This window comes from Labrus mixtus, chromosome 1 (genome assembly GCF_963584025.1).
Source record: "Labrus mixtus chromosome 1, fLabMix1.1, whole genome shotgun sequence".
Lineage (NCBI taxonomy): Eukaryota > Metazoa > Chordata > Actinopteri > Labriformes > Labridae > Labrus > Labrus mixtus.
This window is the reverse complement of record NC_083612.1, coordinates 15386696-15411181: the sequence shown is the minus strand read 5'-3', so window position 1 is coordinate 15411181 and position 24486 is coordinate 15386696. Positions and strand designations below refer to the sequence as shown.

Sequence of the window (24486 nt, the reverse complement as noted above, 5' to 3'; positions counted from 1 at the left end):
GGTTGACCAGCCACCTGTTGTTCATCCAGTCATGATACTCATTAAGAAACTTTTACTTCTACCCAAAGGACATGTCTCCCTGATTTATAATACCTTATTGGAAAAAATACAAACTCCTTTAGCAATTGTATCAAAATGGAACAAAGACTGCTCTGAGTCATCTATAAACTGGGCAAATGTTTGGAGAAATACATCGCATTCATCACAAAATCTAAATTATAAATTAACAAACTTGTATTTCATTTATCAAACCGATTTAACACCTATACGGCGTTACAGAATGCATATTGATAGTTCCCCCCACTGCTCCTTATGTGAGTTAAATCAAATAGGGACATTCCTACATATTATGTGGGAGTGTTCACCTGTTCAAAAGTTTTGGATGCAAATTACAGAAGTCCTGACTGAAAAACTATGAAAACTCCAGGTTTGCAGGGTTGTGTTATCATACTCTTTTTTATTTTATTTTCATTGTTATTATGACAATGAAATGGATGTATGAATTACTACCAAATTAATTTATTGGATGATATACACCTGTCAAGGCTGTCAAAATAAATAAAAAGTTGTTAAAAAATTTAAAAAAAAGACAATGTTTGGAAATTTTGAGGAGTGTAGTGCTTTAACTTTTGGTCACCAAAATTAGGGACAATTGAAAGTGGAACCTGATCAATAGAAACCATTGACAGAGACAGTGAAAATGCAGGGAAATTAAAACTGAGGTAAAACAAGATTGAACCTCAGGCAGGCGATCACTCGAAGGAGAGAGCACTTCATTTGAACGGTTGACATGACTGTCACAGAAATGACATTACATGAATAAAAATATGAACATAGGTGGGGTTTATTTTTGTAAAATCTATGCAAGCTCATTATCATTAGCCTGATAGATGGGCTATCTCCATATTAAGCCTAAATCTTTTATTCCATAAACATTTTCTGAATAAAAAAGCTTAACTGGGAAAGAGGGATTTTTCAGGGGGTTTACCCTCGGTTGAACATTTGCAGAATGAAACAGATTTGTCACACTACTCTGTTAAAGTGAGAAGAAAAAATACTAGATCCTCGGTTCCCAACCCTGAGGAGGTCTGGGCCCAAAGATCTCGGTCTGTTCTGAGGATGTCAAATTTCGATGTGCACAAATCAACTAAAATCATGATAACACACTAACTGGGTTGTTTGTGTAAATAACCTCTGGTAAGAACAATTGTGTGTCTGCATATTCTGTAGATATTTTATTAATGAAAACAATTACAACTGACGTTGATGATTTTTGACAGCTATGTAGGCCTATCACCTTTTCCCCCCATTGTGGATCCTAGCGGAGCTTTGCTTTCTTTCTTTTTTTCGACACAATCAGAGGGGGCTCAGAGGTAAAAAAGGTTCTAGTACAGGTTCTGTACTCGATATTTGAAGCAATGCAAACTTATTAAGGGAAGAACAACACTAAACGTAAGTGATAGAGAATCATTTGTTTTAAAGGAATAACACCCAATGTAAAAATAAAAGTTGCTTGCCACATGTTGGTAATAGATTTGTCACTTCACATCTTTGAAGGTCAAATTAAAGATGAAAATCTCAGTCTGTACTCCTATTTTTTAACATGCACTTTGCTTGTTTACTTTATGAATTATGTGTTTAATATCATTTTAATTTAATCTAAATAATTGTAATTTAATGATTAATTATTTTGTGTAATTCTTATTTCTATGTTGTAATATTATTTGTTAAGGATGAAACTGTGAGGAATAATGAGAAAACTGGAGTATACAAACTGTGCAGCTAGGGGGAGACAGAACTCCTTGTAACTCCAGGTCTGTGTGGTAGTTTGGATCAAAAGATAATAAGCAGTTTTTGATGTTTTTTTTTGTCATGTTCAATAAATAAGGTTAAAAGAATAATCTCAAGAAAGGTCTATAAGCTGACATTGTGGTGAAGTTCTCTGGTAACAGTCTGTATCACTGTGTTGCTGAGCAGCAGAACCTTTAATTGTGTCACACCCAAAGGAGAGCTTGTTTTAGTAGCAGACACCTTCCCTATGTAGTTTTGAGACTTGATGACAGAAACACATTTTGTATCTTGAAAACAAAAACAAAATTCTGATGCCGACAAAAGAGGGGAAACAATCTACCCTTTAATGTTTTCTTATTATTGATCATGACCTGAAATACAAAGTAACCACACTGGATATCAATACCATCACCAAGCAACAACAGCAAATGAACCACAATTACCAATAATGCTCCTGTTTTATGACAAGCCGTATTTACGGTCATCTCTGGACTCAAAAAAAGCTGCGCTATCCCTGCAGCAGGTCTTTAAAAATCCAATAGAGAACACAGCGCCTGGACGCTCTTATACTTTACATATGAAATACAAAGCATACAGTATAGATTCTTGGATTTTCTCATCTATTTCACCATCTGGCAAATAATTATTCACAATGACGCACATCTCATGTCAGCAAACAGCTGCTTGTACGGTTTTTATCAAAGGATATGTAAAGGTATATTTTCTTCATTGAATCCAATAAGAATGTAATGTATGTGGCCTTTTGACAATAATCAACAGGAGAAAAATAAATAAATAAATGTCAAGACATTCTGCTGTATAGTATAAAGCCAAGACGTTTTTGCTACAGTACTGTCTGTATTTATGCTAGAGTCAAGTGAATACCCCTTTGACATTGGACAAAGCTTTGAGTTTTTGTAGGTATGTATCTATCAGCTGCACACATGTGTGCAAAGAAAATGTCTTATTCTTCTTTGCAGAGAAGCTAAGAAGAATAAAAATACTATACAGCTGCACAAGGACTCTCATATTGTTGTTTTGAAGGCTTTCCTCTTTGTCACGATGCTGGAAAATAAATCGCCCTCCAAATGTCAGGTTTCTTGCCAGCTGGATTTACATTTTCCTCTATTGATTCTTTCCTGTTAGTGCATTTACTTCCCCCCCTCCACACTCACAACAAGCCCTGCAGATGTAATTGTATTTATACTGTATTTCATCAAAATCATTGACAACTCACAGATGATCTTAATTCTGGATATGGCTTTAAAAAGATTGTTCCACCAGTGCTGACGATTTCTTAGAAAAGGGATGAATGCTTGGACAAACAAGTGTTTTGTGAAATCGATTCAAGTCACTCTGTAAAAATCTGCTTTTGTTTTTCAAACAAAGATGGGGTTTTTCCTGTTAAATCAGAAACAAAAATCTCAGTTCATCCTTTCCATTTAATGTTGTAAAACTAAACAACTTCAAAAGACGGGTCAATCTTTTTTTATAGACTTTGTATTGAAATGAGATCTGAGGAGCAGGATCATCAGGTCACAGTGCCCTCATAGCCTGTCAGTCGTTACACAATTATTCGTTCTGGGTATTGTTCACTGAACAAATGATCCTTTCATGACAAAATACAAACAGCTCATGTTTCCCTTAATGCTTTTTCAAATCTTAATTTGTGTTCTCTGCAGCTGGATACAAAGGGGACCAGGAAAAAAACAAGAAGAAATTAATGTTGGTGTTTGTTTGTTTTTGACTAATTCATAAATACAAGGAAAATTCAAATGATATAAAAATAATCTTTAATATAAACTACATATTCAGTGCACAAAGAACAAATGTACAAATCATAAAATGTTTCAAACTGATTGGAACAAAAAGCAGTCATGTTAAAAAAAAAATCAATTAACATTGTCGTGTGAGTTAATTAAGGTAATTTTAATTAGTTAAAGCGATCAACATAAATAGGACAGTAAATAAATTATAAGTCTTTTTCTCTGCCTTCAAACACACAAACATCCTTTGCGAGCAGGTTGTCGAAATGTATTTCCCCGGTGGACTTCTACTTGGGCCATCTGCATCTGTGAACAAAAACATGATCATTAAAACCAAGTATGCATGAAACCAGAAGGACTATATCTCACTTTGCCTTTTCACTTGATAAACATGAACTCAGCGGAAGTGATCACTTTGTTTCACTTGTTCCCTGAATCCTTTGATTTATCATCCTAACCATTTCACCTATTCCCAGCATCTTTTTCATATATTCTTTTAATTGTTTTTAACAAACGCCTTATTATATTAAAGCTCTACCTGCAGGAGTTGTGATCAAAACGCTGATGCCTGTGGGCGCAGATGGAAGAGTTGAGATGACAGCGATGGATTGGTCTTGTCTGGGGGGTTGGCGCAGTTCTAGGAAGACAGTCACAGCGATCGACGTCGATCTCACAGTCGGGCATCCAGGAGCCGAGTGGAAACTCTGATAAGGAGGTAATGATTGGGCATGTGAGTTACAAAAAAAGTTAAAAAGGATGGGTGCTGATACTTAACAGATGTAATGTTCTCCTTGTTCAACATCTGAGTTTATTGTGTTAGAGTCATATCGTGTTATCTGACACCTACACTATTAATAATGAAGCTCTTACCTCAAAAGTTCAGTCAGAGAAATTGTTTAATTATGCTTGTAGATACAGGTCCTCCATGAAAAGCTTTGGCAGTTTGAAGACATGAGTAAATGTCCACAACAATTTGACTAATTTGACCTTCCAGTATCTTACAAGGATAGGATAGGAAAGGATATCTAACAATGATATCCTTTTTAAAAAAACCACAGGGGGAAATTACTTTTCAATCTGCCATTGAGACATGCTACACAGACATGTGCACAAACAAGATCCTATGATCATGCACTAATCTGGAGAGATGTCAGAGTGAGGGGCTGCACATAAAAGACCGCCTGAGCCGTCGAGGGTTCAGTGCTGAAGGTCACTTCTGAAATGCTCAGGAGGTGAACTGACATCTCTCCAACTACCAGGCCATTTCGAGACTCTGCAACACGACTTGAACCAGCGACCCCACGGTTCCCAACCCAAGTCCCTACAGACTGAGCTACTGCCGCCCAGTGTCAGTGTGCAATACATAAAACAATAAATTAAAAGAACACGCGCCATGATGTTTTATGCAGTAAATGTTTTTATATGGGTCCATTCTACTTTTTGCACACACATGATTACACACCTGGTGCACTGGAAGGGTAGGGTATGCATCTGTCTGTTGAACAATCCCAAATCAACCCACTGGCACAAAGTCTCCTCAAGTCCTCTGCGTCTGACAGCTGGCTCATTGGAGAGCAGCTGCAAACAAGCCAGGGGGATTAGAACTGAAATCAAACATCACTTCACACTCGTTTGAAAAATATGATTGCATAAGATTTCTCAACTCACCCGCTGCTGCTGCCAGGTTGAGCATTACGGCGTATTATGGCGGGCTCCATGCATCTGCACTCTGTGTGATTAGCTACTTTTATTAGCACTGGTTCTGGTACAAACTTAAATGGAATTACACTAAGGACCTGAAATACACAGAATCAACACAAACAGATATTGTTTTAACACAGATGTAAACTAGTGTAGCAGTTGCAAAACTACAACCCTCAGATAAAAGTAACATGAAAGGGTCCGCTGAGATCTGAAAACTCACAGTTTTATTCACATATTCAATCGTTGTGTTTCTGCAGGTGACACCCTCTTGATTGCAGCAGCCACTGCACCTATCAGTAGGAAACAAATTCACATCTGGGTAAATTGATGTGCATGCAAAAAGAACTTATAAACAGCTGGGGTAAACAGAGCATACGATAAGATGTTGTAGCTGACTCTGAGGAGTTCAGGCTCTTCCTGGTTATGGGAGTTTTCTAAGATCATCACTGGTGAAAAGTCAACAACAACAACAACAACAACAACAACAACAACAACAACAACAACAAAACTACGCTTACAGAAATATTAAATTATTTCTAAAATCATCCAGATTAAATAAAGAAGATTTAGTGGAAGGTAACAGGTCAACATTATAGGGAACATTTTTTTTTCGCTGAGATGAACCAGCGGATGGAAAGCTTAGCTTTAGCACAAATAGTGTAAACAGGAAAACACCTCATCTGACTTTGTTTAAAGGGGACAGATCCTCTTAACATCTCTAACACCCCTTAATGAACATGCTAGTGTTTTACTGAGTATAGTTAGAAATATCCAGCTAAGCTAAGCTAAGCTAACCAGCTGCTGGTGGTAGCTGTATATCCCGTGAACAAATTAAAGGGATTTATGGTAGCATATTAAACACAACGTAAGTCTTCAATGGGCACTTTCTTGTTTGGGGCCCTCCCATCTGCAGGTTTGTAGAGGTCAAATATGGTCATTGTTAACAGTGAATCCATGTGATCAACATGACTGAATACTTTTTGACATCATACTGCTGTGAAGTTTGTTGTTAATTTGAGAAGGGATTGTGTTATAGCACTGAGCTTGGTGAACTATGTTTTATTTGGTCATGTGGTTACATGTAATACAAACCTGTAGACGGACACACAGGGGGGCTTGAAGAACATTGAGGGGTCTGTGCCCAGCTCCTTGGCCACATCGACGCAGGTTTCCCTCGGCATGCACTGAGTCCTCTGCCACTCTTCATCTATGGCTGAATGGGAAAATCACATTGTCATACCCAGCACACATACACGTTATCATGAAACATATTGTATGTTTTATCCAACCTTTAAGTATCTCCAGGCTGTAAGACTCAGCAGCGTATCGTGTGGAGCGGTGTGAGCCGGCTGAAGGTTGGGAGGAGAGGTTCTCCGGCTGCTGCAGACTCAGACGACACTTCCATAACTTCCAGTCGGGAAAGTCTGCGAGCATCAGCAGTTCGTCCAGGCTGGAGGCTGAGCGCACCTTCCTCTCCCACTGCTTCATTACCTGCAAAAATATCGGAAGGGTTTTCATGAAGGCAAGGCATGAGCACAATCACAGCTTCTCTGATATCAAGTGAATTTGAATATCACATGGCTACTTAAACATTGAGCATATTGAAGATAATGCACTGCTCTGTCAATAATCAGGGAAAAAATAATAATGCATCAGAAGACCAAAGAAACTTCTTGGATTCCCCAAAAGTTGCAATGTCTGTTATTCATCCAGTCCAGCACTTTGGGCGAGAATATTGCAACTGCTGTTGGACAGATTGCCATGAACTTTCCTGAGGATCAGTGTGATCCTGAGGCGTAATCTTACATGTTTCCATCCACTTAGTTTTCTCTCAAGCAAACCCATTAAGCTGACATGTGCAGTTTAGACATCAATGTTTCAAACACTGTCAAGATTACCATAAAGTTTTGAATGGACAATTACGTTTTCTACATGACTGATTTTGGTGATTACTTGATTTTATCTCACCACCATGGGTGGTTAGTTCTGAGTGAAATATCTAAATAGATGGATTTGAAATCATTTTTTAAGGATCTCTAAAGTATAAACTCTAATGACTGTGATATTTGGTTTTACAACCCTCTGGGCAGAATATTAACTTTTTTAATACTTGTGTTTTGGCAGATACCTGGAAAACGAAAAGCGTTTCCATAATCCTCATCTTAAATGTGTATGTAAGAATAGCTAATTAGAAAAAGTCAGCATGGTAACATGCAATACAACCATTATTTATTCTTAACTCTATTTGTAGTAAACAGAAAACTTAAATTTGAACAGGAAAATTTGATTTTAGACATTCAATCATGTTAATTTTTCAAGATCGCTGCAGGTACAGAGTTCTTGGCAGAGGCGCTGCTTGTCAACAGGCAAGACAGGCAACTGCTTGGGGCGCCAGGCCAGTAAGGGGCATTTGATTGCTGACAAACTGAAAACCGCAGCAGTAGCTTGAAATGTGCAAATTATGGAATGACAGTAGGAAACCTCCCTAATGGGGCCCCATCTGACAACACTCACTCTCATTGCCATGCTTAGCATCTCATGTATTATTACTGTGAAAACCAAAGTCAGTCAGGGAAAGCCACTGAAGGAAAATGAAGAAGAGTTATCTGTCTGGGAGTGAAAAAAAGAAAGAGGCGTCAGGACACTGGCCGAAATAACGGTGGTTGGAGGGGCCCAAAATTCATTTTGCCTTGGTCCCCAACAGACTCTAGAATCGCCACTGGTTATAGGCTACATAAGTTAGACAACTTTCATGATTAAAACTTAACTTTTAGAATTCATACAAAAAAACGTAGGGAAAATGTTATGTACTATTTAGAGAATAAAGAATGATAGCACTGTAAATTCATTATTAGTATTGTTGTGTTTGTACTGCCTAAGTTTAGCCCAACGAAGCTGCTATCATGTCTGCAGAGTTGTAAGAAACTATACATGTAAAATACAGTTTACTGAAAGTGCTAAATTGAAATTATGACACCATGTGCATCATTGCCTGCCAACATGCCTAACACTGAGGCTGGGCTGATATGAGGCATGCTGTGGAGTGACTTGGAGCACTTAGCCTGATGTCACACCTATTAGTCAGAGTGTGATTATCAACAGCTGCTGCAGCAAATTTGTGTATCTGCTCCAGTCTGCCTGTATACCTTCCTGTCTCTAAAGACTGCTCATTGAGAAGTCTCACGGCTCTGCTACCAAATAGTCTTTATATAAGTGAGCAGTAAGACATGCAACTGGATTTAAGAGAAGGTACAGTAAGCTGTGCCATCCACTTCAAGACATGAACTGTATGTACACATGCATAGACATACTGGAACAAAGTTTAAAGTATCAGATTATGCCTGGCAGCTCTCCATTAAGAAGAGAGGAGCTGTGATTTAAGGCTGGGAGAAAACTGTAAAGCCACCTGTCATGCTACCACAGTAGGGCAAAGTTCCCATGATGACATAAACCAGAACAAAGTAGAAGCAGAATGGAACCCCATGCTGAAAAAAAGGCATCAGGTTTGTCTTTTATAACATGAGATTTTTTTAAATTATATCTAGTGTGAAAGATTTTCTGTGTTTTGTTTTAGTTTTAACTTGTTGAACTTGATATATTAAGAATTGAAGGGTACAGGGTTGGGACCTATCCAAGCTGAGAAGAGAGGAGTTCAAATTAAAAGGCTCTTTTATTTAAGGTCTTTAAAGCAGGCAGGTTAGAAAGGAGGGTCTTGGAACTTTGCACTTGTCTGCACAATGTTTGCTTCATATCCTCTGGAAAATGGTAACCATCTGAGCCCTCTGATGTGTTCAGTGTGTTTCAGAACAGAGGGTGGGGCAAGTTGGCTGGGTAACTGCTTCCACTTAAATCAAGAAACAACAACAGAAAATAAGCAGGTTTCCCCGTCATTATTTCTAACAGGGGACGGATCCACTAATGGGAAACAGAGGGGGAGAGCGCCTGACAGAGGGATGACAGGAATTGTAAGGGAAGGTAGAGATGGGGAGGTCAACTACTGAAGAATATAGGAGATGAATGACAGCTGGATAAAGAAAATCAATTTTAGTATGACAGGAGAGATTAGGCTGAAATGGTTATCTGACGCAGATACAAAGTTGTGTAGTTCCTCTTTTAGCCACATGCAAGTGGAAACAGGGTTTTAGTTTCAGTGAACTGAACAGGGCACGTGTGAGCATGCAGCACTGGCAGCAAAGAGAGTTTATGATGAGTGAAGACAAGAAAAAAGTTACACAATAGAGAAAAAAATCAGGCCCTGAATCAGCCAATAATTAAAGAAAGCGATGATACAATAAATCCAAGGGTTTTTTTAGCACCAAAAAAAAATCTCTTTACATTAGATAGAAAAAGCAATGACTTGAAATAGTTTTTTTTGGCATTGCTACTTGTATATTATATTTTAATATCACACTAAACACTTCACGTCACTTACCCTGCTTCCTGCCTCTCTATGCATGCTGTATCCAACGTTTATCCAGCTCAGCTCCACCACCAGAGTGACCAAGCAGGAGAGTCTGCACAGAGCCCCGCTCATCTTCATCTTCATCCCTTGGCTCCGCTCTCTTCTTCTGAGAAACCCTCCTCAACAGTACAAGAGCAGTACAAGGCTGACTCAGTTTCCCAGACCAGCTGAGTGCCTCAGACCACACACACACACACACACACCGAGATTCTCAGCGCCGGTATGTGCAACACAAACTCTTGATCTTACAGCTGCACTGTAGAAAGTGTGTGTGTGTGTGTGTGTGTGTCTAAGCCAGACGTAACCTGTCACAGAGACCCAGACACGCCAAATGGAGGAGGCTTTAAAACGTGCACCTCTTACTGCAGAAGCTTTGATGCAGAGAGCAGGGTGTCCAGAAAAAGTCAGAAGCTTGAAATGAAACAAGACAAAACTTTCCTTGTAAATTGTCTCTTCTGTCCAAACTGATTGAAGGCCTTTGAGATATTTCAGAGCCTCTAGCTGGAAAATCTAAACAAACTGTTCACACTCTTGTCTTCTTTTCCCACCTCCTGAAACTCTGCTGACTTCTGTGTTCCTGCTAATTTCAGAGGTCACAATATACCAGCATTTAAGTTTAACGTCCTCTCTGGCAGTCGTCAGTTCTCGCTTGTAAATCCTTGTAGAAAAAAAACCCCACAGGTTTAAAAGTAGCCGCACAATTTCTTCCTCTTAGATGTGGGGGCGAACACTAAAAAAGCTTTGAGAAGCTAAGTTTGTCTGTGTTGGTGTCAGCCCTGCTGGTCCTGCTGCCTTTTTATTTGCTTGTGTGTTCCCCGTCTTCCTCTTTAAATGTCTGTCTGACAAGTGATCAAGTCCACTTAAATCCCTGATCAGTGTCTGTAGCCTCTGGACTTGTCGAAACGCACACAGCCAAAGAGCAGTAACATGTGTTTTAAATGTGATCCAGACCTCTGTTAAGTGTGAGGGGAAACAAGATGCCAGCACCACCCCCACTTGCCCATCCGCTGCACATTTGACTTAGGATATGAGAAAAGAATGAAATACAATTTGCAGGGACAATTTTCACATTTGTATCCAAATACAAAATCAGTAGCTTGGGCATTTTTTCAGGCAGCCTTAATGATGTTTTGATAATTATATTACAAACCTTGCATAATTTCTGTTTCTTTACAGCAGGTTTGTTTAGTTTAGCATCAGCTGAATAAATAAGGCTAATGTTCAAAACAGTGCACAGATGAGTTTCATACATGGAAACATTTCAAAACCATACTTACACTTACTTAAAATGAGCTTATTTACCTCCACTACAACAATGTGTGCAAACAACTGCCCATCATTTCAGCTCTGCTACAGTGTACAGGGGAAAATGTAGTAAAGTTTGAACTTAACAAGGGGCGTGGAGAGCAGCAAGAATCACATTCTCCCTAATATCTATATCTTACAAGGGAGAGGGAGGTAATGTGTTACCACAAAGCACTTAAACATGGAACAAGTTGTAATACATGATGGAAAGTACGAGATGTCCTGAAAACACATATTCAGACCGAACCCTTAGAATAAAAAAGTTAAGAGAAAAAAATATTTTTTTAAATATTCTTCTTACAAGTAAGGCAAACTTTTCACCAACAATCAGTGCAACATGTAGTGTTCAGAGAGAATCTCTGATCTTTGACCTCCAGTTTACGGCTCTCTCAAAGCCATTTGTGCCTGTACTGTAGTCCCTGATAGCCTGTCTGATCTCTTCTTCTGTGGTCATTACAAATGGACCTGGAGGTAGGGAGACAAAATAGAAAAGTCATACATTATTTTACATTTCTTAAGTTCTGTTTTGAGACTTTTGAAATGCATCAAGGATTGAAGGCGAAAAAGAGGGAAAATAAATAAATAAATCACTCATTGTTCTGTTTCCAGACACATGGGGGCAATATTCAATAGACTCTGATGATCACTTTATGCTGCCTACTTTTCGCAACAAAACGAAAAAGAGAAAATGCTGAAGAATGGCTGATAATCATTCAGAGCTGAAGGTAACCAGGAGGAGCTTTTCTGTTAGTGTCCTTATTGACAACTCAGAAACAGAAAAAGAGGGAAAATAAATAAATAAATCACATACCGTGCTGTACCACAGGCTCTTTGATTGGTTCTCCAGCAATCAGTACAAAATGGGAAACTTCAGAGCCCTGATGTTGAAGTAAGAGGAAACATTATCAGCTTCGACTCTGTGAAGTGGATTGGCTATTGTCTTTCATTTGTTATGTTCCTCATCTAGGGACAAGGGCACCCAAGACCACACATAAATCTGAGGGATTACAAGCTAAAGAGGATGAGAACCACTTCTCTAAATCAGTACAGAGCCAGAAAAATGTTTAACAAAAATTAATTTGAGGAAAATAAATACACAAGAATAATATGATTCTAGCAAGACTACTTAGATGTAACTAAGTGATATGTAATCGAAAAGTTAAACAATATTAATACATAACTGACGGACTGATTAGATAGAGAAGAAAATAAGGTAGTAGTGTGCATCAAACTAATTTGAATCCAAGCATCAAGCAAATCCTAATGTCTTTCGCCATTAAAAAAAATCCATGGCTAACAGTCCCACCTTGTTTTCAAATTTGACACAGTCTCCATCTCCAAACACCACCGTGTGATGGGGCTCGACCTTCTGCTGCTCCTGATCTGGGCCTTAAAACAAGAAAATTCACAGGTTTGATATGTAGATGACATTGGTCCAATCTCTGAACTCATCGGCTATCGTCTGAGGACACTTTGGCCTCTGCGAGTGACGGCCAATATTTAAGGGCTTTCAGTGTAGCTGGCAGATAATCGGATCACACTTTCGGGGCCCAGTCTTCCTCTTTTGATCACTATTTAGAGTCTGAGTAGTGAAAACTTGAGAAACAAGAATTGTGTTTTAAATATATAAGTAGCATTTAAGTAGGCTACTTAATGCTGTATTGATTATTCCTGCCTAAAATCATGTCATCAAATATGTTATAACATTGTTTAAACATCTCTTCATCTCCCTGTTAGTCTTCATCCATCACTCTCTTTCCAGATATGGCAGATGGTAGTCCAGTCCTGTTCTGCATGGGGTTTTTCTGCCTGTTTAAAGGACGATTTTTTTTGCCAAATGTCGCCGAGTGTTTGCTCAGTGGTGGATTAAAGTTGGGTCTCAGTGTAATTTTGAGATGTGCGCTTTATTTAAAGGCTTATAGGTAGAAAACGTGGTCACATATTGGCATTACTGTTTATTCACAGAAAACTAGCCCACTGCTGCTAGTAGGCTAACAAATGCATCTTGAGAATTATTAAATGTGTTCCACAAATCATTTCGGGATGTCACACGTCTAGGCTTAAAAAACCCAGCATGAATTAAATAGAAAAACCAACACCAGCATGATTCAGACATTTTGACCGAGTACAGCACTTCGTTTTCCTGCTGCAACACTTACAGTAAAAAGGTACAGAATCTTACCAGTAGGAAACCAGTCACCACAGCCAGCTGGTTGTGATTGCACCAGACTACAAAATTAAAATAACTTCATTAGTCTGAGCAGCCACTTTCTTCCTCTCGTGTCATCAAAACATCTGCCAGCAATTCCAGCCAGACTGAGAGACCTTGCTGTGTGATGATGGCGAGTAATCCAATCATAACCAATGTTATAAAAGAATATCAAAAGGGGGATTCTGATTGAAAACAACAGGTTTCAACAAACCACCAAAACCCTGAAAACAAGTTAACCATCTGAAAGTATTTGTTCTCATGCGAGGGGAACTCCCTGATCACACGATGTTGCCGTATAAGCAGGAAATGCATCACTATTATGTAGAAGTATTATTTCGTTCAATAGGACGTAGTTATCACTCAATCAATCAATTAATTTTTATTTGTATAGCGTCAACTCATAACAAGTGTTATCTCAAGACACTTTACAAAAAGCAGGTAAAAGACCTTACTCATTGTTATGTTACAAAAAGCAGGTAAAAGACCTTACTCATTGCTAGGTTACAAAGATCCGGCCTATCCATCATGAGCACTTTAGCAAAGCAGCAAAAGTTACAGTGGTAAGAAAAAACTGCCTTATTAAAATTTCATGGCATTATTTAAAAGTTATGACATGTCAGTGAAGTGACTGATATGAAGCCAAACACTGAGGAGGTCATCATTTAAAAACAGTAGCACTGTCATTTTTCCCCACGATGTTGGATAATTTCAGATGAACTGGAGCGGTAAGGAATCCAAAAGAGATTTTATTTTAATGGACAGTACATGAATCCATCAAGTTTTAAAGTTGGCTGAATGTAGAAGGAAAGTTAATATTGGCCTGAGATCACACACATACTTGTAACGTAGATCTAGCAGCAGGGATGGGAGGGAAGCTTGGAAACATTCACACAGGCTGAGAAGAGTGCACATGTACAAGTCAAGTAAGTAAGTATTGGGTCGCTGGTGGGGCAGTGGATAGTGTGCGCGCCCCATGTATGGAAGCTATAGTCCTCCAAGCGGGCGGCCCAGGTTTGAATCCAGCCTGTGGCTCCTTTCTCGCATGTCATTCCCTACTCTCTCTCTCTCCCTGATTTCCATTTCTATCCACTGTCCTATCTCTCCATTAAAGGCACAAAAAGCCCAAAAATAAATCTTTAAAATCTGGTCAGAAATGATTTGTTCTTTGTTAATAAAAAGACGTCAGTTAAAAAGAAGAATTACATGATTTCTTTCAGTTATGGTCAGATGAATATGCGCAGAGTCGGACGTATGTTGAGGAGAGCGTTCATCAGACTCACCCACATGAATGGATCCTGAGAGTGTGTAGATGAATGCAGTCCATCCTGTCAAACACACAAAATATTATGGAAAGTAAGGGTGTTATAAAGGAGTTGGTAGACCATTTTGTAAAGAGTGTCCTCCTCGTAAACTTGCAATTAACCTGTAGGCAACGTAAATAAGTCGACAGCACGATCGATGACTTATCAACACATGTAAGGGTCTTTTTGCCATCCTATTTCCAGGGCCGATACACAGGAACACTAAAATGATCACAGCTCTGCTTTTTGTTTCTGCCAACTCTTGATGTAAATGTCTGTCCCTGTAGATGTTAATACTCCCCTATAAGCAAGTTGTGAACTATGTCAGTCTGTTTCTGTGCTCAGCTGCTAGCTTAGTGTCAGTGTTTTTACAGAAAGAGCCAGACTGTCTTTGTTGTAACTTTAATTGAGAAGAATATACGTGTATGTGTTGATGATTTGGAACTTTTTTTTTAAAGCTTGTCGTGTCTAACAACAGCTTTACAACCTTTGTGAACCCCCTCCTCCACAGAAAAGTGTGCGTGAACCTTGTGCAAATGGACCAAGGTCCAGAATTATAGCAGATGGGAACTATGATTGACGACGTAAAGTTTATGAACAGTGAGCCCTGTGGTTTTTTTTATTTTCCATTGGTGAGGTGACGAGGGCTTTTTGTAAATATTTTTTGGTTTTGCTGTAAAATTTGGATGTTTGGCAGCTTTTCATAAAATATAATTACAGATTATGATGGAAAATAAGCAGAACAGGCTAAATTATATCCATGTTGTGGTGCCAAGTATCACTCATTGTTCTGTTTCCAGACACATGGGGGCAATATTCAATAGACTCTGATGATCACTTTATGCTCCCTACTTTTCGCAACAAAACGAAAAAGAGAAAATGCTGAAGAATGGCTGATAATCATTCAGAGCTGAAGGTAACCAGGAGGAGCTTTTCTGTTAGTGTCCTTATTGACAACTCAGAAACATTTTTGTAATTAACAAACCATTTACAGACACACAATGGTGTACACATAAATGTATTTCTCCTACCTGAGGGGACTGGCTGTACATGCAAGGCCCCAGCCTGCAGTCTGAAGTCCAGGTACAAGGTTGGTGTCCTCGTGTAAACTTTAGACTATATCGAGGAAAAAGTATGTTAAGAAAATGTTCTAACTGAAACACAAACTTTAACAAAAGTGTAAAATAAACAAAAACAGAAAACACATTCATGCTCTATTTTAAATCGTGGCGCCAATATCTGTCATCATCGTGGGTTTACAATGTCAGAACCATCAGCGTTGCTCTTCCCTGGTGAAGGTTTGAGTAAAAGCAAGTGAAATCTGCATTAATGCCACCCACACAATCCTGATATGTGGTTTGACAGTACTATCAATCTCGTGATTTTCAAGAAAACAAAGTCAGAAAATATCATCTGTAGTTCCACGACTTGTGAAATATCTCTCTATCAAGCATATTTTCAGAAATATTACCTAATATTCACTGTCCCAGCTAAATACAGTAATAAATAAAAACCTCATCGAAACAGCTCTTTCCTTTGGTTTGTTGGGCAAGAGGATTATGGAAAAACACTGGCCTGATTTTGGTGAAACTTAGGGGAAGGCTGTAGCACAAATTGTGGGAGAATCCATTAAAAACTGATTCAGGGCCACAACTTGCCCTGCAGTAACCCTGCATACTGTGTACACACACACACACACACACACACACACACACACACACACACACACACACACACACACACACACACACACACACACACACACACACACACACACACACACACACACACACACACACACACACACACACACACACACACACACACACACACACACACACACACACACACACACACACACACACACACACACACACACACACACACACACAATTAAATCTGCATTTGGCAGAATTTCACTTCACTCTCAATCTCAATGGCCTTTGTTTGAGATCAGCCCTCTCTCATCATTCTGCACGTCATCTTCCACTCATGTTCCAAAGTGTAATAAAAAAAAGTACACACACACACGCATCACAAGTCAGGACAATCTGCTCTTCATTTGTAGTTTCCTCTTTCCAAACAGACTTTCCTCATACTGATAAAATATATTCGTTTAACAGACATTCCCACTCTTTTTTCCTCTTTCTTTCCCAAACACACATGCATACACCGACACACACACACCGACACACACACCGACACACACACACACACACACACACACACACACACACACACACACACACACACACACCATGACATCAACAGCCACCAAAAAGGTAAACATCAGGTTCTTTTACACAGCATGCATCTGACCGTGGCCTCTGACTCTTCTGGTGTTGTAGTGACATCACAACCATGTAGACACACACACACACACACTTAGTGAGACACACAAACGGACGCACACCTTTGCTTCTAAAGCCTCTCCGGATATGACGGCCACTGTAACTCCTCCCTGGCTAGGTGTGGGGATCTCAGAGCCTTTCAGCTCCTGGTACGTAGGTTCCACCATCTTGTCTCGACTCGGCAGGTTCACCCACAGCTGTAAGCCCACCACCGGCTCTTCTGACACGGGCATCTCAGCGTGGACAACCCCTCGTCCTGCAGTCATCCACTAGTGAACAAAGAGACATGCTTCACGTATACAAAAAGACACATAACATGAATGACTCACTGTATCCCCTGCATCCCCTGCTTCAAGTCAGCTGCAAATTTCTGCTCTCCAGGTTTGCTTCAATGCATCAACCACTGACAGTTATTTATCTGTGACTGCTGATCATGGTTGATCATGTTCTGTCTCTTTCTAGATAATAAGACATGCTTAAAAACTACTGGCAATAATTTAAACTCACAACAACGCAGTCTTAAATGATTTCTCTCAACGTTTATTATATCGATATAAAACATAGGAAGTAGCAATGTCCGAATGGTTCTTCTCTGTGATTGTGAATTGTTTGTTTTAGTGATTTTTACATTTTCTTTTTTAATATTTATTTTTTCCCTCTGTCATAATGCTTTTGATGTTGTGTGAAGCACTTTGAGTTGCCTTGTTGTTGAAATGTGCCATATAAATAAACTTGCCTTGCCCTCCTGTTTTCAATATAAAGAAATACAGATGTGGAGTTAACTCAAACATTAGCTGAGAAATGCTCAAACATTTTCTCTGCTGGCACAATTGATGCTTCACCACTTCCCTTAATAATGAACCCCTGCTATAAAAATGAGACCATGTTTGAGTTCTTCCCAGAGGACCAGACATGACGTCTGAGCCTGCAGAGGGTGCACATGGTGGTTTAGAGCAAATTCAGCTGAACTGACTGCACCTCTGCTGCAGATGGAAGCTGAGTCAGCACACTCTGTGTTCGTGTGTGTGAATGTAACTTTACTACTTTCAAGACGGAGGACAAACCCACAGGGCATTACATCCAATTAGTGGAGTGCACAACATCATAATGCATATGTAATGAGTGTGTGGGGATTAGTATGCCAATAGGCTCAAGTATTGTTCTGCTTTTGTAGTTTGTGTGAATAACAAGTAAATACAAATATAATACATTATTTATTAATTTAACTGAAAGGAATTGTTCATCATTTCGGAAAAGATGATTATTTGTTCATTCCAGAAAGCGAAATGGGAGTAGTGACACCACTGACACTACAGACAGCAGCCAGTTAGCTTAGCTTAGCAAGTAGATTAGATTCAGGGGGAAACCAGCAGCGTTGCACAGTCACTAGGTACAAAAAATAAAATAAAATAATATATATACTGTGTATATACTATACACTGTGCAGTTGCTACAATACAGACTACATTGAAACACACATAAGCAATGAAATAGGCTGCTTTCTATAGGATTAGCTTAGCATTGAAGATTGAAACAGGGTGAAACAGCTGGCCAGATTCTGTCCAATAGTAAATACTTTGGCACATAACCCCACGCTAAATGGTCAAATGAAACTTTGACACTTCTGTTTTTTAAACAAAGTAAAACAATATATAATTAGCGAGTATTAAAGATGCTAGTAGGTGGGTCTTTTTAACTATGGACGGAGATGGTGAGCTGTTTGTAGCTTTACAGAAAGAGTCATGTTTTGTAAACGTTGGCAAAATCTTAAAGATGAACACTTTTAGAAACGATGTAGTACTTGCAGATCTCCCGGTTTCAGTCGCCCTGAATGGCCACAGAAGTCTTCATGCACTGTGATCCCCTCTAAAACATACGTAACCTGTCGAGGAAAGATATATGTAGCATTAACAGCTAAAACAAAAGTCTTACATGTGACTTCACAACCCATTCAATCTCAAGAAAGTTGTAAATTGATTTATGGAATTTATCTTTCTGAGGGTCTTACAGCTAAATTTTTAAGTTATTAAGTTAATTCTAATGTTAAATCAGGCCGTGAACTTTCAAACAAGTGCTGCTCCGACACCCATAAACTATGACCACGTGTGTAGTGGTTTTACTGCTCCAGTGGTCAGACTGGACAGGAAGACGAGGCTGGGCGTGGGGTCAGGGGTTTAAAGGTGAACATCTGTCTTAGGGAGGAAGGCTGGAGACCCTGCAGTGGGCTGCCTGTGATCTGTCTCCACAGCTGTGGGGTTTCTAAAGTCATGTGAGTGTGAGCAAACACACCTGCTGAAAGGCATGCTGGGAGTGCAGCCTTCGTTCTGTCCACCCACACCGGGAGATTCAAGTTGCATCTGCCAAATCAAATACACTTGGAGGAATGTCTGGCTATCTAAGGACAATATCTCAGGTTTTCAAGATCTATTACAAAGAAGAGTAACCTGAAACATAACCTCGATTCATCTGCTGGCATTGCTACAAATACAACCACAATTCAAAAACGTACACTTATTTAAATTGTCAATTCAAAACGTACACTTATTCAAATTGTCAATTCAAAACATACACTTATTTAAATTGTCAATTCAAAACGTACACTTATTTAAAACAACCCCCTTAATAGAAAGACTTGTAGTTTCAAAGACAGATCAAGAACAAGATACCAAAGCTCTCTAAAGGCTCTGTAAGGTCATTCAGTTAAGTTTGTTAAGTCAGCTATTCTCCTACTTCCCTCAGCCTGACAGCAGAAACAAGTAAATCCAATATTAAACCAAATGGATCTTTAATTCTAGAGATGTAACCAAATGATTAACTGAGTATATTCACAAAGTTCCCCATGTCAGGAGAACAAAGCTGTAGGAACAGCAGTGATACATATCATCAGCTCGTGTTTATGGCTGACATGCTTTTAAAAAAAGAGCAACATTGTCTTCACATTTGGAGTCCTGTTTCTGTCAAATATAAGTCCAATACTCCCTCTCCTTCCTTCTGTTTTTCTCTCTATCAATACATGAGGGACATATGGTTCCTAATCTGCTCGCTGCTCTGTTTTAATCACCAGATAGTCCCTCACTAACTCAGGTTTCTTGTGCCAGAAGGAGGAAGACAGTGAGTTTAAAAAAGCTGCCTGGGATGTAGTACTTTAAAGATGGTGGTGTCAGACTGACGCTAAACAGTTCAGCCGCAGGATGGAAAACTACATCGGTGAAGTGCAGGGTGATAAAATGCTAGCTTAAACTGACTGCAGATTTCTTTGGTGATATTTCACGGCAGGTACATTGAACTATGAGTCATACCTTTCTCATTAGGCGACAGAATGATTGTGAGTAAATCATCATCATCGATAAGTACAGAAAACAATTTACTTTTACCAAACAAATTCTGTAACTTTTTGAAAAATCATTAATTTATTTAATTTATCTGACATTTGAGTTGATGACAATGAGAAGCATAAGTTGAAAATACAATTCTGACATTGGGAACTGTAACCAGCTAAAAACATGATAATTTTCATGATAATCAGTAATTCAGTTATAGACCTATTCCTTTAATCTTTCACATTTATATGCCGATAACTCACTTTAATTAATGTAAAAACTGATAATAAACGCTGCTGATAAATGATAAAATGCAGGAAAAGTGTGGGAAATACAGACAATAGGACAGATGTGAGTCTTGAAACTGTACCTGACACTTTTTAATGTAAATCATTTCACACTGTGAGTATGTCTACTGTATTAAAACCTAAACTAGATATGAGGTACATTTTAAATAAGGATTCAAAACAGGGTTAGGGTTTTTTTGTGGTGTATTCATATTAAACTCTTTGGTCAACAATAAACTCAGACAGCAAACATGTCAGACTGTCAGCAACATTGGTCAAGAAAGAGGTTTGTTTTGATTGAGACATACGTTTCAAATTCCTAGAAGAACAAAAACCACAAACCAAAGATTGCTTTACAAAAACACAGCAGAGGCCAGGACAGTTTCTCTATTGCAAAACAGGAATTTCTTTTTTCATGGCTTGTCAGCTTATATTCTTTAAAAACAAAGCTTTGTGTGTTGATCCCTGAGATGATGCAAACTAAGCAAAAACATCAGACATCATGTCTCTGATACCCCTGGTTATGTGTTCGTTTTTTTTTTTTTAAATACATCAACCTTCATCAATACTGGATGGAAATGTGGCTCCGTCTTTCAGCACACTGTGCTGTTGTCGCCCTCTAGTGTTCAAACTAGGAATTATAATACTCGGTCACGCATTTCTCTTCTGCTTCTTTTTTTGGTGACGTTTAACATGTTCAATACTGACATGCTATTGTCAGATATTTTGGTGTTTTACATTTTCAGCCTTCCTCTGTGTGCACAGTGAGTCCTTGTGTGTGTTTTAGAAGCCAAAGTATAAATGGTTTTATCAGCTAAGGTAGAAAAGCAGCTTTACATAAGTTTTCTATCTTTTCATTGTTATGCAAATCCAGATCTTCTATAGTTAGACTACTTTGTGACCCTGAGCTGACTTTAAAAGAAAAAATAGTTTTGGGTTTGTCCTGAAATGTGGATATCAAACTCTCTGTAATAAATAATTCTATATAGCCTACATTACAAAGTACTAGTTTTAATTGTCTCAATGTTTCAGTAAGTCAATATGCTTGTTACTCTTTTTTTGGAATGCAGATCATCAGTGAGTCCCTCTGGTGATATTTAGGACACTTGACTCATCATGAGACATTTATGTATGGTTATTTTGCACACAAAAAAGGTACCTTTGTTTGTCATATAAGGAGAGCAAAAATACCTACGACCCAACTGTGATGAATGCAAGAGAGTCTGAATTGTTTGATGGGCTGGATAAATTATGGGGTCCTGGACACGTACATGTATATAACCTTTACCTGTCAGTGCCAAAGAGGCCAGAAAATTGTGACTCTTTGTTGCTTTTCTAAAATCATTTTGTAAATAACTGACCGTCTCAAATCCTCTGTGAGGATGGTCTGGAAAACCTGCCGGCTTGCTCACTCTGAACTCATCCAACATCAGGAAGGGATCCAGGTTCCTCAGCTGTGAGAGAAAAAAAACCATGCATGGATCACTTTTTTTTTTAAATTAAAAGGCATGACAGTTGAAGTAAGACATGAAGAACTTACCTCCTTTCTCCCAATGCTCCTGCGGACACGAGCACCCACTCCCTCCGACTGTTCCACACTCAAAACTGTCTTTTCAACTCTCCTCACAGACATCGTGCTGGGGAAGGTTTGACTTGTCACTGCAACAACATAAAACACATGAACCGATACTTTAGACTAATGAATGAATTATGATAAAAAGCCTTCATGCACAAGATACAAAAACGATTTTTATAAGGAAAACGTATAAAAAGGCGGTAGTTATACACACATCACCTATAGGTGCAGGGCAACATCAGCAGACTGTGGAAGAAGATAGGCCCGCACACATGCTCGAATGCCACAAAAAGTTTTAATACATCACAACTTTTCTACCAGAGGTCTTCTTCAGGTGATACTTTTCGAAAAAATATCCAGAATTTTTACTATATTTTTCTTTTGCATTTCCTTTTAAGATTTTTTTTTACACCTAATAGAATTGTCTGTGGAAGAGATGTATCAAATCTTTTTTATTTCTCCTTTTTTGACACATCAAAATGAGTGTTGTAAAGATAACTATTTGTTTCCTACTGCACCTCCTTTAGTACACTTCCTGGTTTCTCACTCTCTCCCCCTTGATTGGTTGTTGTTTGCGCTTTGTTACTAATTAATTAGATTGAATTCACCTGCCTACTCCTTATTTAAGACGGCACTCCCTTGCACTCATGTTTTGGCAGTTCAGCAATGGAAAGGTGGCTTTTACTCCTATTTTAGTTACTATCTAGTCCATTTTAATTTATCCTAAGTACTTTACTTATCTTTATTTCCTTCAGAAAGTAATGTAATTTGACTTGTTTATTGTGCTAATATTATTTTAGTTGTCTTTCAGCATGGATGTTCAATCCCATGTGTGTCCCTCATGATTTACCTAATTTGACAAAATAAACCTGTTACCTAAACTCAAGTCTTGTTGGATTGCTGCATCCTGACCCGATGGTGATAGTACCTCAACTTTGAACCCTTCTTAACACTGAGTGATGTGATCAACAATGGCCAATAGGCAGACATGAATCATTTTAAATTCAGTTATTAAATTGTTGATAATACCCCGTAAAGAATCTCCCTATCTCATCCATGCCTTGTTTATCTTAATCTGAGAAACTGCAGTAGGTCTTGTTGTGGGTGAAAGGTTTGCAAACACAATGGACAAGCAAAACAAATCCAAGTCAAATATCGTGGCTTTCTCATGGCTCATACAGTGGCACCGGGGTTACAGCCATCTAACTTATCTTGTGATAAAGCCGGTGATGGCAAAAGGTCTGTATTTGATAACCTGGAGTAAAAAAAGCAAAATAAATTAGGCCTATAGGGCATATAGGTTTATAGCCTATCACAAGTTAATATATTTCAAGCACAAGTTAGATTATATCTTGTGCGTAGCCTACTGCTTTAATATTTCGACTGGGACTTCAAGGACTGGTTTTTTACAAGTTGACTGTGTTGTTGTTGTTGTTTTAATATTCGGCTGTGATCATCGAAATGACTCAAACTGTTTTGAAGAGGACAATGTGAGGGATATTCCAAGATTGAAAAAAAAAAAAACACAAAGTAACATTACACGACAAAACAACCGGTGACAAGACGACAAACAACCACAGGCTTTCCCTCTTTTCAAAATATCCTGTTGGTAAACTGCAGGTCCACAGCAGCCGAGGCAACAAGGAAGTGAAATTCTACAGAACCGATCAGCTGAGCGGATCAGCTGACGTGAGTGAGGCTGGAGTCGTTTTGTACTCAAACTTTTGCTCAATTCACCCCGAAGACACTTCAGATGTTGTTACACCATCACTGTCCCTCTCTGTAGTGCATGACACAATCAGTGGACTTCCCTAAAATAGGGATTTTCTGTACGAGCACAATGCTGAAGCAGCAAACTAAATGTTGACGTGAGCGAGTAGTCCTCATGTCCCTGCTAAACAACACATCTTCACAATGCCTGCTTATGACTTGAATTAACCTGTTACAACTGGTACATAACAGCCCCCACCTACCTGAAAATATAATGTAACAGATCCCGTCACTGTTCTGGCTGTTTTTGCCGTTTTATATTTGGTTGACATCCAGTTTGCTGTTCATTTCAGCCCTCTTCTCCTCCTCAGGTGAGATTGCAAATGTGGAAGTACACAAGGGGGGCGTGGCTACAGATCAACCAGTTAGACCAGAGCATTTCACATAAGCACGTTGGCCTCGAGCTTTCTGTATTCTCTTTTCCGTGATAAGGTCAGGAAAAACTATTGATATAAAACTTTTATAATTGCTTTGAAACACACGGATCATGGGAGGGACATATTCAACATTTTCATCCAAGCAAAGTTCCAATTATTTTTATTTTAATTCATTTTACCCCAAACAATAGACACCATGCAGACAAGACAGTACCAGCAGCAGTAACATATATCTTTAACCCGTCTTACAACAGCACTGTACTG

General features: G+C 38.8%; 2 protein-coding genes across 3 annotated transcripts; both read right to left on the bottom strand.

The window, feature by feature from the left end:
• Positions 1-3561: 3561 nt before the first annotated feature.
• On the bottom strand, positions 3562-10801 carry vegfd (vascular endothelial growth factor D). Its single transcript, XM_061034977.1, has 8 exons — positions 9694-10801; positions 6551-6752; positions 6354-6474; positions 5482-5551; positions 5226-5353; positions 5020-5135; positions 4096-4261; positions 3562-3863 (listed from the first exon to the last, which is right to left on the bottom strand). Exons 1-8 carry the CDS (start codon positions 9805-9807, stop codon positions 3845-3847), a joined length of 936 nt encoding a protein of 311 aa, XP_060890960.1. The 5' UTR covers positions 9808-10801; the 3' UTR covers positions 3562-3844.
• Positions 10802-11283: 482 nt separating this feature from the next.
• Positions 11284-24194, bottom strand: pir (pirin). Of its 2 annotated transcripts, XM_061034989.1 has the most exons (11): positions 24049-24194; positions 22040-22158; positions 21861-21953; positions 18694-18774; positions 16955-17161; positions 15573-15657; positions 14521-14565; positions 13211-13257; positions 12335-12417; positions 11840-11906; positions 11284-11493 (listed from the first exon to the last, which is right to left on the bottom strand). In XM_061034989.1, the coding sequence occupies exons 2-10, from the start codon at positions 22130-22132 to the stop codon at positions 11879-11881; spliced, it is 762 nt and encodes a 253-aa protein (XP_060890972.1). In that variant the 5' UTR covers positions 22133-22158; positions 24049-24194; the 3' UTR covers positions 11284-11493; positions 11840-11878. The 2 variants fall into 2 exon arrangements, with proteins under 2 accessions (XP_060890972.1, XP_060890970.1); XM_061034987.1 differs by lacking the exon at positions 13211-13257.
• Between the last annotated feature and the right edge of the window lie 292 nt (positions 24195-24486).

Bases quoted from the DNA above. Each gene is read 5' to 3' on its own strand.
- pir (XM_061034987.1), bottom strand. From the start codon at position 22,132: ATGTCTGTGAGGAGAGTTGAAAAGACAGTTTTGAGTGTGGAACAGTCG. The intron at 14,566-15,572 runs GTAGGAGAAATA...TGTGTTTGACAG, and splicing joins TGTACAGCCAGTCCCCTCAG to GATGGACTGCATTCATCTAC. The intron at 12,418-14,520 runs GTGAGTCTGATG...TCTTGTTTTAAG, and splicing joins CTCAGGATCCATTCATGTGG to GCCCAGATCAGGAGCAGCAG.
- vegfd (XM_061034977.1), bottom strand. From the start codon at position 9,807: ATGAAGATGAAGATGAGCGGGGCTCTGTGCAGACTCTCCTGCTTGGTC. The intron at 5,552-6,353 runs GTTTGTATTACA...TCCTACTGATAG, and splicing joins CCCTGTGTGTCCGTCTACAG to GTGCAGTGGCTGCTGCAATC. The intron at 5,354-5,481 runs GTGAGTTTTCAG...TGTGTATTTCAG, and splicing joins TTGAATATGTGAATAAAACT to GTCCTTAGTGTAATTCCATT.